This window comes from Panthera pardus, unplaced genomic scaffold, assembly GCF_024362965.1.
Source record: "Panthera pardus isolate Hobbes unplaced genomic scaffold, ASM2436296v1 HiC_scaffold_13, whole genome shotgun sequence".
NCBI classification, from domain to species: domain Eukaryota; kingdom Metazoa; phylum Chordata; class Mammalia; order Carnivora; family Felidae; genus Panthera; species Panthera pardus.
The window spans coordinates 174,781,151-174,795,204 of NW_026526688.1; the positions used below are offsets into that span (position 1 = coordinate 174,781,151).

General features: G+C 34.9%; 1 protein-coding gene across 5 annotated transcripts in view; it reads left to right on the forward strand.

The window, feature by feature from the left end:
* ARAP2 (ArfGAP with RhoGAP domain, ankyrin repeat and PH domain 2) overlaps positions 1 to 14,054 on the forward strand; it is a 194,361-nt gene that overhangs the window by 55,148 nt on the left and 125,159 nt on the right. For all 5 annotated transcript variants that reach the window (XM_053901630.1, XM_019414538.2, XM_019414546.2 and 2 more), the window contains exon 9: positions 3,527 to 3,705. In XM_053901630.1, the coding sequence (XP_053757605.1) occupies positions 3,527 to 3,705 (179 nt within the window). The remainder of the gene's footprint in view (positions 1 to 3,526; positions 3,706 to 14,054) is intronic.

Genomic DNA, 14,054 nt, shown 5'->3' on the forward strand with positions numbered 1-14,054 from the left:
TCTTACAGTAGTTGGCATTCATTCCTGAAAACCTCAAAAACTAGTTTGAGGGGATCATTATCTTTTATTTACATTCTAGAATAATTATAAGAAAGTGGTGATTTTGTTTGTTTTCCCTTTTTCCAACCCGGAGTGCTCTACTTTGAACAAAGCCATGTTTAGGTCAGAGCATATTCTCTAAGGAATAGTGCTTATTAGCACAGTGCTAAGATCAAGTTAGACACTCAGTAAATATTTGTTATTAGAAAGAATAAAAGAACCTTGGTGTGAAGAGTAGGCAGAAGCTAGCATAGTATCTTGCTTTGCCCAAGACATTTAGCCCAAGGGAAAATCAATATTTGACTTGCAATATTATGACTTGCCAAAGCATATTCCCCATGTCTAAGGATACACACATTACACAGCCAAATACCAATGATGCTTGTAATCTGTTTTATTATGTTAGAATTATCTGTATCACTGTTTATCTCCATTGGCATGGGTAATTAAAAATAAACTGAATGTTACTATTAATTCTTGTATTTATTCATGACTGTTAACTTCCTATTAGTAAATGAGGCCCTCCGGAGCTAGGTAATAGTTCTAGGCTATCAGAGAACCATTTGTTGAGATGTAACCATAATATGTTTAAGTCTAACAGCCACAAATGCCAGTTTCAAATTATTTTCCTGAGAAACTGAGATACATAATAGCAATAGAAACCATAAACAGTTTGGCCTAGTTCATAAAGTTATGACCTACAAAATGAAATAAGTTAGAGAAAGACAAATACCATATGATTTCACTTATGTGGAATTTAAGAATCTTAAATTTAAATTTTAAGAATTTAAAACAAAATGAAGAAAAAAAAGAGAAAAACAGGCTCTTACATATGGAGAACTAACTGGAGGTTGCCTAGAGGCAAGGTGCAGTCGGAATGCATGAGAAAGATAAAGGGGGTTAAGAGTACACTCATCTTGATGAGCACTGAGTAATGGATAGAATGGTTGAATCCTGTTGTACACCTGAAACTAATAGGCCATTGTATGTTTATATTTCAATAAAAAATTAAAATAAAAACCTAAGGTAGGTTTCTTTTCAATAAAAAAATCTACATTTCAAACTAAATGATTTATGCAGATTAATACAAATAAAAAACATTCTGTGCTGTTTAGTTGGCAAGAATATTTTGTGTGAAACTAATCACAAGTAATAACCAATGGAAGGTTTGTTGTGTTACTGAAAATGTAAAAAATTATCATAGTGCAGTCTGGGTCTGTTCATGTAGGTCTAAAATGTAGACTAGGGGTGTCAGGGTGACTCAGTCATTTGAGCATCTGACTCTTGATTTTGGCTCAGGTCATGATCTCATGGTTTGTGGGGTCAAGCCCATGTCAGGGATTCTCTTCCTCTCTCAATGCACCTTCCCTTCTCTCTCTCTCTCTCTCTCTCTGTCAAATAAATAAACTTAAAAAAAAAAAAAAACTTGTAGAGTCAGTGCTGCATATTCACATTGACTTCGTTACTTGAATATTTTCATGTGCTTTAGTTTCTAATGATGCTGAGGAATTTGGATAAATTATTTCCTCCTGATACGCGGGCACTATTACCTGGGGATTGTGAAATACCTGAAGTAAAGCATTGCTGAATGAGATTTAATACACACTTTGGCCTTCATCATTTAAGGCACAACTGTTTTTAGTAGTGTTGAAGGTGAGCAGGAATAAAGATAATTTAAAAATTAAGTCTTGTTATAACTTAGGGTTCATTTGGAATGTAAGCAAGTCTAATATGGAGACTTACATCAATCCACAATGGAGTTATTCTTTCCAGACAGGTCTTAGATCTGAGATACTATCCAATTTTCCAAGCTTGGGCCAGCTTATTCTTTCCTTCCTCTTCCTTCTTGATCATTTTTCCTACGTAGAATTCTGTTGTGTGTTTTTTGTTTTGTTTTGTTTTTTTCCTTTTGCCTTGATAACCACTTCTCTGTTTTTTGCTAGCCCATTTTCCAGCCTCATAGATATAGTCATACCTCAAGATTTGTCCATTTCTTCTCCTTTTACCTTAAACATTTATCCACTTCCATGGATCGTCTTTTGTGTAGGCCACCTTCATTCACACATTATTATCAGTCCACCTAGGTGCTGCCAGGGCACTAAAAACCTGGGGTGGTTATCTTAACAAAATGAAACCTTCTACATTCTTTGGTCAAGTCAGGGTACTAAGCTATCGGTTAATTTAAATTTTTGTGAATACCTTCTAACCTGTTTAAAACTTCAGATATTTTTTCTATCCCTTAATGTCTTGACTTTTCGAGTGTTCTTTTGTTTCCATTTTCATTGTACTTCATGCCTCTCTTGCCTTATTCCTGATCTCCAAGTTTCAGTTTGGTCTGCCTATCATCTTGCTAATCATGTCACTTCCTTGCTAAGAATCTTGACTTTTTATTTTTTGCCTTTGTAATAAAGTTTGGAGGCAAAATTCCTTACAGGTACTGCAGAAGCTGTAGCTGTATTTCCTATTATTTCTTTGTGAGTTCAAAATTAGCAATATGCTTCTCTATCAGTCCCTGAACAGATGTTGGTTCTTCCTGCCTTTGTTCTTGCGTTCTTCTTTGTTTAGAGTTATAAAGTTCTGCTCTTCCCTCACCGGACCCCAGTTTTGTCTTTTCAAATGCTCCTCATTCCAAGACCTAACACAGTCCTTTTTCAACCCCCTTAGTGCTGTGAACAATTGAGAGTTAAAACATTTGATTCTGTTAATGTTACACTTGCTGTATGACCTTCAGCAAATCATGTACCTCCATTGAATTGACTCGTGTATTATTTGATATCATTTGTATGACACTTATAGTATTCTGTGTTTTATGTTCATATCTAACTTGACTTACAACTTTGATTGCTCTTTGGGGACTGGATCAAATTTCTGTCCCCATAACGCAGTGTGTTATGCATAGTTGAAGGTCACTCCGCTTTTATGGAGGGAGAAGACTAAATTTTAATTTACAAAATGAGATGTTATTGTTTGGTGAGAATAGATTGGATGAGTGACTATCAAGTTTGCGTACTCTTAAGTAGAGTAGGCTCTAAGTAACAGAAGTAAGATTTTCTGGGCATTTGAGTAACTTAGTTGCCAGGTAAAATGTGTTAACTGGTCTCAGTATTACTTCTGATAAAAGAAAAAATCCAGTCTCATGAATGATCTATACGAGTGCTTCTTAAATATTAACATAGATTCAGATCACCTGGGAATCTTCTTAAACTGAAGATTCTGATTCATCAGGTCCTGAATGGCCCTGAGATGTTGCAGTCTAATAAGCTCCCAGGTGAGGCCATCAGTATTAGTTACAGAACACCTGGCTAGTGTTACTTCTTTTCTCTTAGGAAATAGGGCCATTGGCTCAGACTGCAGGGGCATTTAGATTGCGGTTGTGGGAAAGAATCTGTAAATGATGTGTTACAGAGAGAATAGATCCTTTGCCGTGTTTCTGTGTCTGTATAATTTATATGAGTACGGATGTATTTTCTCCTGTCTTCATTTTCAGAGGAGAGAAATGACTGGATCAGCATACTGTTAAATGCACTGAAATCACAGTCCCCTGCCTTGCAGTCTCAAGCAGCTGCTGCACCTGAGAAATGTGGATATCTTGAATTGAGAGGGTATAAAGCCAAAATTTTTACTGTGTTAAGTGGAAACAGCGTGTGGCTTTGCAAAAATGAACAGGTGAGGAGCTATGTTACAACTATTGTAATTTGCGGTTCCTTGATTACATTAACAACTATGCTTCCTTAGACTTATTAGAGTTTTTACTTTATAGCATCTTGCTTTTGCCTTGAGTACTGCACTAAATGTAACAAAGAAGGTGTTATTTTGTTGAATTTACTCAGTTCCTCCAGTGGCAGGAACGTAATCTACATCAAATTTGAGGCTAGGCATCATCTTTTTAAGAGACTGACAAAATCATTGAAAATAATTTTTGAAGAGTATTCCTTACCTGAAGTAATGTTATAAAACTACGTGAGATAATAATTAATTAAGAACCAATTAACCATTCAGCTGTTGATGAAATAGGCTCAGTTCTGCACCTGTTGTTTCTTTTATGATAGAAAATTTTAAGAGTAGGCACAGGTGATATATTTTCTTGAGTTTCCAGCATTTTTATTTATTTATTTTTTTGAGCAGATATGTTGCTTGCAGAGGAGATAATTTACTATAGGCAAATGGTTCATATATGCATATACATACACACACATGCCACATATAAAATAGGCTTGAGTTGTTGACTTACTGAGTTTGGGTAATATAGAAGGACTTAATAGAGAAGTTAACTGTTTTGAGGAGACTGATGTTGTAGTTCTAACAAATTCGGTTAACTTTGATTTGGTAGACTTCCCTTTCTCTGACATATCTGGTGTTCAATATGTATAGGAAAATACTCCTTTTGTGGAATGAATTCTTAATCTTTTAGCCTAAAATATATTAGATACTTAGTAATTTGTGGAATTACACAGTGTGCTTTGTATATCTGATCTAAGACAAACTCATTTTGTGAGACATCATAATGGGTTATGAAAGCTGGGATGTAAATGTTGTTTTCATAACAAAAAATAGAGATAGAAACTCAAAACAAATGGTAGTTTTAAGAAATTAACTATAGATCTTTAAGGCATCTTCTGAACCTCAGCACGGTCTTATTCCTTATATGTTTTGGATAAGATTTCTTAGCCAGTTAACTGTGGAAGGCATCATTGAGCACTGTTGGCATATTAATAACTTGGATAGTTAGCATCTTCCTCAAGAATAGTGACGTACAGCTTATAATGTGTATGAACTTAATATGAACATTTTCTGGCTGTGAAGTAAGATGATTAAAACTTTTCTCATTGGAATCGAGTTTAAAAATGCATAATTTGCATTTATTGGTATGGAAGTTCCTCTGCCAGATTAATTGAGGTATTCATTTTTTACTTGCACAGAGTTGATGGACTTCAGATATTAGTTTCATCACTTCCACTAGCCAGATTGTGTGGGTATATGTTATTCTCCTAAAGTAGATGTTTTTTAAAAGTTTTATTAACTTTCTCTATTAGAAAGAAGTTGTATGAAATTATTGCTTTAATATTAGCAATTGAGCATAAAAAACACAATAATGACTCTGCCCTCTGGTGAGTACCAGTGATTGTGCTGATTAATTTATAAACATTTCCTTTTAATCTTGCCCACAAATATAGGAGGAAGATATTCTCTTCCGTGTTTTATAGATGAGGAAAATGAGGATTGAGTAAGGATTGCAGATCTTCATGCATAACAAAACCAGAACTGTATGACTCTAAGTCTAGCGTCTTAGCCATTATACCAAACTTTTTTAAAGTGTATGTTGAAAAGACCATTTCTGGCCTATGACCTTTTAGAAATAGACTGAGCTTTTTTCTTTGAAAAACTTAGTTGCTTAGAAGGTTCAGAGTGTGCATTCAGTACACATTCTACCAGGTGAGGTAGTCTGCAAGGCGTGCACTTGCTGAGGACACATGTCCTGTCTTCCAGGAGGAAAAGTTAGACAGTACCAGCGTTTTTGATGGATAGGGAGCCCAGTGCTTTATTAGTCTCACGCAGAAGTTACAGAGAAGTGCAAAAAAGGCATCTCATGAAGTCTCAAGATTAGAAACGCTTCCACGTACGCAAGTAATGAATATATTCTTAAAAATGAAAGCATTAATGCTGGACCCCCTCCTCATCTTTTGAGACATACACCTATTTTCAGTTATGTATATTTCGGTTCCTTTTCTATGCATTAACGTGTCTTTATATGTACCTTTAAAAAGTGCATACTGTTGCTTGTGTATATGTTATTTTTAAAAAGTTGCATCATGATGTATAGAGCTGGGTATTAAGGGACCTGATCTTGAGTCAAGTCTTAAATAACTAAGTGGCTCAAGACTGGACGGACAAATCAAGGAAGGCCTTCTATGTTTAGGCCCTCACTTACCTTTCCAATTTTATCTGCGTTTACATCCTGGTGTATCCTTTTCTCTCTTGGAGAAAGTTGCCCATTGGTTTTTTCACATGGTTGAATAGATTGTGTGAAGAACTTGGGTGATGTGCTAAATGGGGAGTCTTTCTCCTGAATGCAGAGGGCTTTACTAAAGCTTGCATTTAAGAAAAGTACTAAAAGTTCATTGTTTCAACGCACCTTCTGAAAGTTTTAAGTATACAACACATTAAGTAATCTTGTTTTTTTTTAAATATGGAAAAAAAAATCTACTTATAAAAATGTACAAGTGTTACACCTGAACCTAATATATGTCAATTTTAATTCTATATTAAAAATAAAAAATAAAAAGTAAGACGTGTTAGCTTTGAACTTATGTATCTAAATTTGCATTGGATCTAATTTGATTACATGCATCAAAGCTAAATTATTTTCATTTTTAAACTTTTAAAATAGTGAATTTATTGCCCACATAACTTACAGTATGAATAGAATAAAAAAAAAAAACAAGGAAAATTGACCTACACTACCCTAACATATGAACTATTTTTATTTTTCTTGCCTCTATTTATACATAGTTATCATAATTTACTCAGGAGGCCATTCCAGAGAGAGTAAACAGTGGATAGAGGTGGAAAGGTAGAATATGTTGAAGAATTATTTAAAAGGAAGCTGAAACGTTCATTTAGAGCAAAGGAGATAGACAGAGTAGCAGTTCTGGGTTTTCATTCTTCTGCTACTAATTGGTTCAGATAATTAAGTTAATGTCTTTATGTTTAAATGGTGTCGTGTAAAGAAGAGAGATGGCTTGCTATCTCTAAGGCCATTATTTAAGTTGAGTGTTAAAATTCCAGCTATCTGGTCTCATTCCAGACTGTAGAGTTAGAATTTCTGGGGATGGAATGTTGGAATCCACATTGTATAAGGCATCCCATGTGGTTCAGTGACATGTGATCCAAAACTACACACAGTGAAACACTTTTCTGAGGTTTTTTTTTTTTTTTTTTCCTTTAAAAAGTTATAAGCATCTAGGTAAAGAGAACAAGATATTTTTAGAATTGGAAAATGTGTAAAAACAGCTTGCAACCAACATTGGGTACTTCATCATCCTTCAACTTGGTATTGTTATACTTCTTTTTGTTACTAACTTTAATCTGGAAGTATATCTCTTTTCTCATTGAACATTTTGAAATGTGCCAACATTTAAGTGGAATGTTAAGATAATCAGTATTAGTGGTAATGAATTTTGAAAATTTGAAGAACTGTTATTAATTGTGCATAGTTTTGAACTGTAGGCACTGGTATTTATTTTTGCTAAAATCTAAATTTTAAATGAAATTACAATTTTCATCTTATGAGTCCTACAATATCATTTAATTCCTTTTTCTTAACGTAGACTTTTATTGCCAGTGTATGATCTAGTGGAGTAAACTCCATTTGCAAAGTCAGCATAAAGGGACAGTGTTTGGAAAACAGTTTGAAATTGTTATTTCCCATAAGTTCCTTGAACTCTGTCTGGAAATGTATTCTCATTTTGTGGATTATTTTTAACCCTTTCCAGAGCTTTCTCTCTACTTCCAAAGCGTGTCCTTAAGATTCCATGTCAAACATCCCTACAAATATATTTTCAGTAATTCTTTCGCTTTTTCTTAATCTGTGGAATCAGTACCTTAAATTTTCTAAGTTAAAATAGCTATTAGAACAGGCTGTCATAATTATTGCCTTTTTTAAGAGACGTGGTGTGATGATGGCAAGGGGCATGCCAGTCTCCATCCCCTCATGGACCCTTCACTGGCATATCTCAACTCCATGGAATTAACATGGACTTTTCATTTTCCTGGTTGCTCCCTTCAGAGGTTCATTATCTTCTGTTACTTCTGTCTCTCCCTTTCATTCATTAGCAGATTGTAGGAGCTGGAACTTGCAGTAGTTCTGGACTGAGTAGGAGAAATGCCTTAGGGGATCTTATTTCTGAGACAACCCCCCCACCCCCTTCCCCCCCCCCCCCGCCCAGGTTGTAAAAAGTAGAAAAGAACTATGAAGAGATATGTAAAAACATTTGTTAGAGAGGAGTTTGGCAAAGTAGAACCAGACACAAATTCTCTACCTAATTACTCAGTTGCAAAACACTGTGGCGCTGTTATCACATAAATTACATGTCATTCCTTTATTTAACATCATCTCGCAAATGCAGTGTTTAATTTTTACAAATATTCTCTTCCTTGTCTCTGCTTATGTTTTACATGCCTGCAATGTATTATAATTATGATAATTTTTTGCAGTGTTACTTCAACTTTGTATAAAATGAGTTGGGTGTTTCAGAGTGTGTAGGTTATACCACACTTCCCCGTGTTTCTATATTCATCCATTTTACAAAATGGGTTTTTATTGGACACCTCATTTCTGGGTGCCGCTCTAGGGGGTACAGTAGGAAACCAGAAGATGCTTACTGTTTAGGATCTGACCTTCCAGTGTGGGTAGCACACACTGGTAAAAAAATAAATGAGATTTCTGGTAGCTTTCTGTATGTAGCCTTTTCCTTTTTATGACCTTTTTCTAAAGAATTGTTCACATTTAAAATGCTATTAGCTGCATGAATTAGGTAACAGTTTCATTTTAACCTTAAACGTGTTATAATTTTTATATTCTCAAATTAATTGTGTGATTGTTTATTCACTGCTGTGTCTTCAGGAGTTTCAGGCCAGTAGCTGATACCCAGTAAACATTTTGCAGAATAAGCTTGTTGAATTCGTGGTTCTTTACAGCTGTTTTCTTGACTCCAAAGCTTATCATTCTTTTTAAATTTTGTTTTTAAGTTATTTTCTGTGAATTGTCTCTTGATTTTCTTTCTCGATTTTTTTAATTGGGATTTTTTTTGTCTTTTCTGATTATTTAAGCTCTTCGTATGAAAAATACATTAATCATCATGTCATTTTCTGTAACCACTTTTCTGAGCTATGGCTTACTTTACATTCTTTTTATTGTGTAGGGATTTTGTTTATATAATTAAACTTTTATTTCAAAGCTGATAGAGTTTTCTGTATTCTGGAAAATATTTTGTGAATTTATCTTGAAATGATGTGGACATAGTATGTAGGCCAGTATTTAAAATTTTAAATGAGATAATAAAATATGAACATACACTGAAGCATACGTAGAGTTATATACATGGTATTGCTGTTTGAATGAAACTTCCGCGAATGGATGTAAGGCAAATTTAAGTTAGTTGGTTTTGGTTTCCATTTATCAGGTTGTCCTGACAGCCAGTTCCATATAAATACATTCATACATATATATATATATATATATATATATATATATATATATATATATATATATATATATATATACACATACATACATATATATGTTTTGTGTGTGTGATGAGTTTTTTTGAGCATCATGTTAGTATTAGTGAGTTCATTACAACCAGATGTCTTGCTTGGTGGGTTTGTGTATCCATTTAATGATAATTGTGGCGTTGAAGTTCTAACTATATAAATTCACTTCATTAAACATTCTCAAATCAGGGTATAACAAGAGACTCATTCCCCCTCGTCCCCCTACATAATGTTTCCGGTGTCTGGCATGGGAATGAAACTCTAATAGAATTTAAATCGATCTCATAGGGCTGTGGGTTGAGTGGCACAGAAAGAAGCAGCAGGGTGTAGGTGGTGGCCTCAAATTCTCTGGGTTTTGTATCTGGCCAAACTCTGCATCTGGTGTTTCCCCGGAAATTTGGTGCCAGTGTCATACAATGCCACATCTGTTTTCAACAAATGTTTAAGCACCAAGTTCTTAAATTTCTGGCATGGAAACCTGGCATCCAGTATCTCCAAATATAGGTTTGAGGTTTCAGCAAGTTTGGGGTTAACAAACCCTTCTTTAATTTTTCTGTTTAGGAATCAAACTGGTATTGCTCTTTCACTGTGTAGTTTTAAAATGTAGTTTTAACCACATTTGTGCTACAGATTCACACATATAACCCAGTTCAGTATCTTGGTAACTTATTTACCATTAATTCTAATCTGAGTATATAGGATAGAATCATTAGTGTGAATACTTTCAGTCACTGTAAATAAATACTTTAATTGAAGACAAATTCTGTATTTAGAACTCACAAATTTTCTGGATGTATTAGACCCTAAATTTATATTTCACTCAGTTTTAATTAAAATGCTGTATAAGGTAGATATTACTGTGTCCTTATAAATAAGGAAATTGGAGTGTAGGTAAATAACTCGGTAGTAGTCATACGGCCCGTAAATGGCTTATCCAGGATTCTCCTCCAGGTCTGACTCCCAGTGGTCATGACCCACATGGCTCCTACATGGTCATGACCACCTTTGCAGGTATCCAGATCTGTTCTGCCAAACATGGCCATCATTATGGTAGTACTGGTGGTGGGATTCATGCTTTTTGAGATCCCACATTCTATGACCACAAATTAAACGTAAGATATTGTTTACTCCAGAATCTGTTTTTAGCTTTATGCTTTCTATAGTAATATTACCTTCTGAATTTTCATGCTCCTGTTTTTTCCCATCCAGTTTATAGCATTTTAAGTGTTCAAAGTGTGACTTATCCCTGACTTGTACCTAATTTTCAACATGAGAATATGGCTGACAATTGTAGCTAATAGGTAATTTATTTTTTAATATCTGCCTTCCACCCAACCCTTAACATTTTTTTTAATGTTTATTTTTTTTTGAGAGAGAGAGAGAGAGAGAGAGACAGAAACAGAGACAGAGCACAAGCTGGGGAGGGTCAGAGAGTGAGAAGGAGACAGAATCTGAAGCAGGCTCCAGGCCCTGAGCTTCAGCACAGAGCCTGATGCGGGGCTTGAACTCATGAACTGTGAGACCGTGACCTGAGCTGAAGTTAGATGCTTAACCGACTGAGCTACTCAGCCACTACCCCATTTTTAAAAATTTATATATGTTTGCTAGTAATTTGTGTATTTTCCTGTAATTAACTTTTTCATAGGTAATATGGTCAGTTGGTTTCAAATTCAAGAGGTAGAAATTATATAATATAACAGTAGCTTACCAGACTGTGTAGCACTTACTCCGTGCCTGGGGTTCTTTTAAGCATTTTCAGCATATTGATTTTATCCTCACCATACTGATGAAGTGTAGTACTGCTACATTTTGCAAATGAGTGAACTGAAGCCGGAGAGGTATACATGATCAAGCTGGTCTAGGTTTTGTCATTTATTTCGTCAAGGTTCACCTCCTTTGGAAACTCTCATATGAACATAACGCTCTTTTCAGAGATTGGCTGGATTCAGTGTTTATAGCCATGCACTTGTTACAATTCTTTCTCATTTCCTCCTTAGACTATAAGCTTCCAAAAGGTAGGTACCCTGTCTTATGCTCTTGTGCAGACTCAGGACTTAGCATGATTTCTGGCATTCACTGAGTACTTCCTAAATGCTGTTTTGCCAGGACGAATTTTCCCATTTTAAAAATGGCTATATCTGCTCTGCCTTTTTCACAGAATAATTTACAAGATCAAATGAGGGTTCATGGCTTTCAGTAGGCTTCAGAGCACTACACAAATAGATGTTAAACCAATTATGGAGTGTACTGTATATGCTTAATGAAGTCTGATTCTTCAGACATTAATCTGAATCCTCTAGACATTAGCACAGGGGTGGTTACCCAGGACACCTAGGATCTTGAAAAACCAATGTGTCACTGTGTTCTGGTATTTTTAACCAGTAGTCATAATGATTTCAAATGATTTTTGTATAATCATTGCATTTTTTTTCATCTTCTCTACTGAAGGCGGAGGGAACTGTTGATATCCTGATATTTACATATTGCAGACTCATCCTGTCTAGATTCTACAGCTGGTTCTGCTGTCCAATTCAGTTTTCTCAACATTGGCTGCATATGAGAGTCATAGGGCTGTAGTTTTGCTTTTTGACTGAAGATTCTTAAGCTCTGCTTTCTAATTCAGTGGATCAGAATCTCAGGGCCGTAGGGAGAGATCAACATGGGTAGTTTTGATGAGTGTTGAGGGATTAGATACGTTCTAAATATAGACTGAAAAGGGGCTTATAGTTTACAAATATTTTTAATAAGAAAAACAGTTGTTTCATATTTAATAGCTCTCAAGAGCACTGACATTTATTTTGTTACTCTGCTGTACATTTTATAGTCCATTTGTGTCGGTGAGTTCAGTGGACACTCTAATTACTCAAAACCATATGGCCATGGCCAGCAGCTGATAAATGGGTTACAGTTTTTACCCAGCCTAAAAACTCATCTTTGCCTTGCTTGGGAGATTTGGGGTCTAGAGCTGACCCTCTCTTATTTTAACAGAAATTGCAGTTTTATGGATATAGACATTTCACACCTTGCTTGTAGAAATGAGGGGCCACCAATCCAAGCTGGAGCCTAGATGAGGCTCATCAGTTTCCATAAAACATGGTCAGTTTTGCCATCTGCTAGTCTGAAGGTTTGAGTATGTATCTCTGCCCTTAGTAACACACAGTACCTGCAAGCCAGGCCCTCATCAGAGAATATAACTTGGCGTATCCAGCTCTTGTCAGTTCTTCATTATGGAGAATTGTTTGAAGGACATGCAGTCTGTTCTACAGTTACTCCTATCAAGTTGGGCCACCAGAAAGATGTTTTAAAAATATCCTACCTTGTCTGAAAGATGGTAGCTACGCTTGTGGTGAGCAGAACACAACTTACAGAGAGGTGGAATCACTGTGTGTGCGTGCCTGGAACTAATGTAACGTTGTACGTCCACTATACTTCAGTAATGAAAAAATCTTACCTTGTTACCCCTACTTTATTTCTTCATTTATAAAAGAGATTTTGAATTTTCAATCACTTGCCTTGGGAGTTTCTTCAACAGTTACATTATCTAGCCGGAGAATTGGTATGGACAATTGAGAATTTTTTTTTTTTTTTAATTATAACCTTGAACCTATATGCTGAAACTTATTAAAATAGAACAGATTGGAAAAGTTGGATTCCCCTTGTCCATATAGATCACATTAGGTACTGATTTTTAAATGAGTTTACGAAGTGGAAGTATATTTTTGTAATTATTTTGCAACACTTAGCGTGTCTGTGCATCTTCTTTTATATCACTGATTCAATTTCTGACTTGTTTTTTCCTAATAGAGTAAGCTATTTGTACTTTCATCAGAAAAAAAAAATCAAGTTGATATGTTTTATGAATGAGTCATTTCCTTATTCTAACTAAACACTTGCACATTTAAAAAAAATGTAGAGAGGCTTTTCTGCAATTGATGAATGAAAACTCTGGATACTTTTACAAGTGGGGGCAATTTGTTATAAAATTATTTTATTTCCCTTATTTTATCAGTCAGGATTGCATTAGTATCAAATGGCAAAAACCCCAAGGATTGCCAAGATAGGGATTTGTTTGTTTTAACAAATCTCTTGGTATAGGCAGCAGAGAGCTGATGCCCCCAAGGAACAAGGTCTTCCTACTTTTTTCTCACCCTGGCATCCTCAGGTACAGGAATTTGTCCTCACGCTTTTCCTCTCAAGGATTCTAATGTCCTAAGATGGCTTCTGTGCTTCTAGATGTATTTTCAACGAAAGATGGAATGGTGTGGGGTAAAAGTCTTTCTTCTTCTAAGATTTGTCCCCCCAGCCCCACCTCAGGAATTGTTTATATTTTATTGATCCAAACTAAGACATATTACCCTCCTAGCTTGCAAGGAAGATGGGAAAATAGTATTTTTAACCTATACAGAGAAGGCCTGTGAGATGTATCTATATCTATATTTATTTCTATATCTATCTATATCTATATCTATATCTATATCTATATCTATATCTATATCTATATCTATATCTATATCTATCTATATATCTCATACATATATACATCATATATATATATCTCACAGATGCACAGACACACTAAGTGTTGCAAAATAATAGAAAAAAAAATATATCACAGGCCTTCTCTTTATAGGTTATATATACAGATGTATATATCTAATATTGGATATTAGATATATTAGATATATATATATTAGATGTATATATTTTATATATAAGATATATATTTTAATATGTATATACAC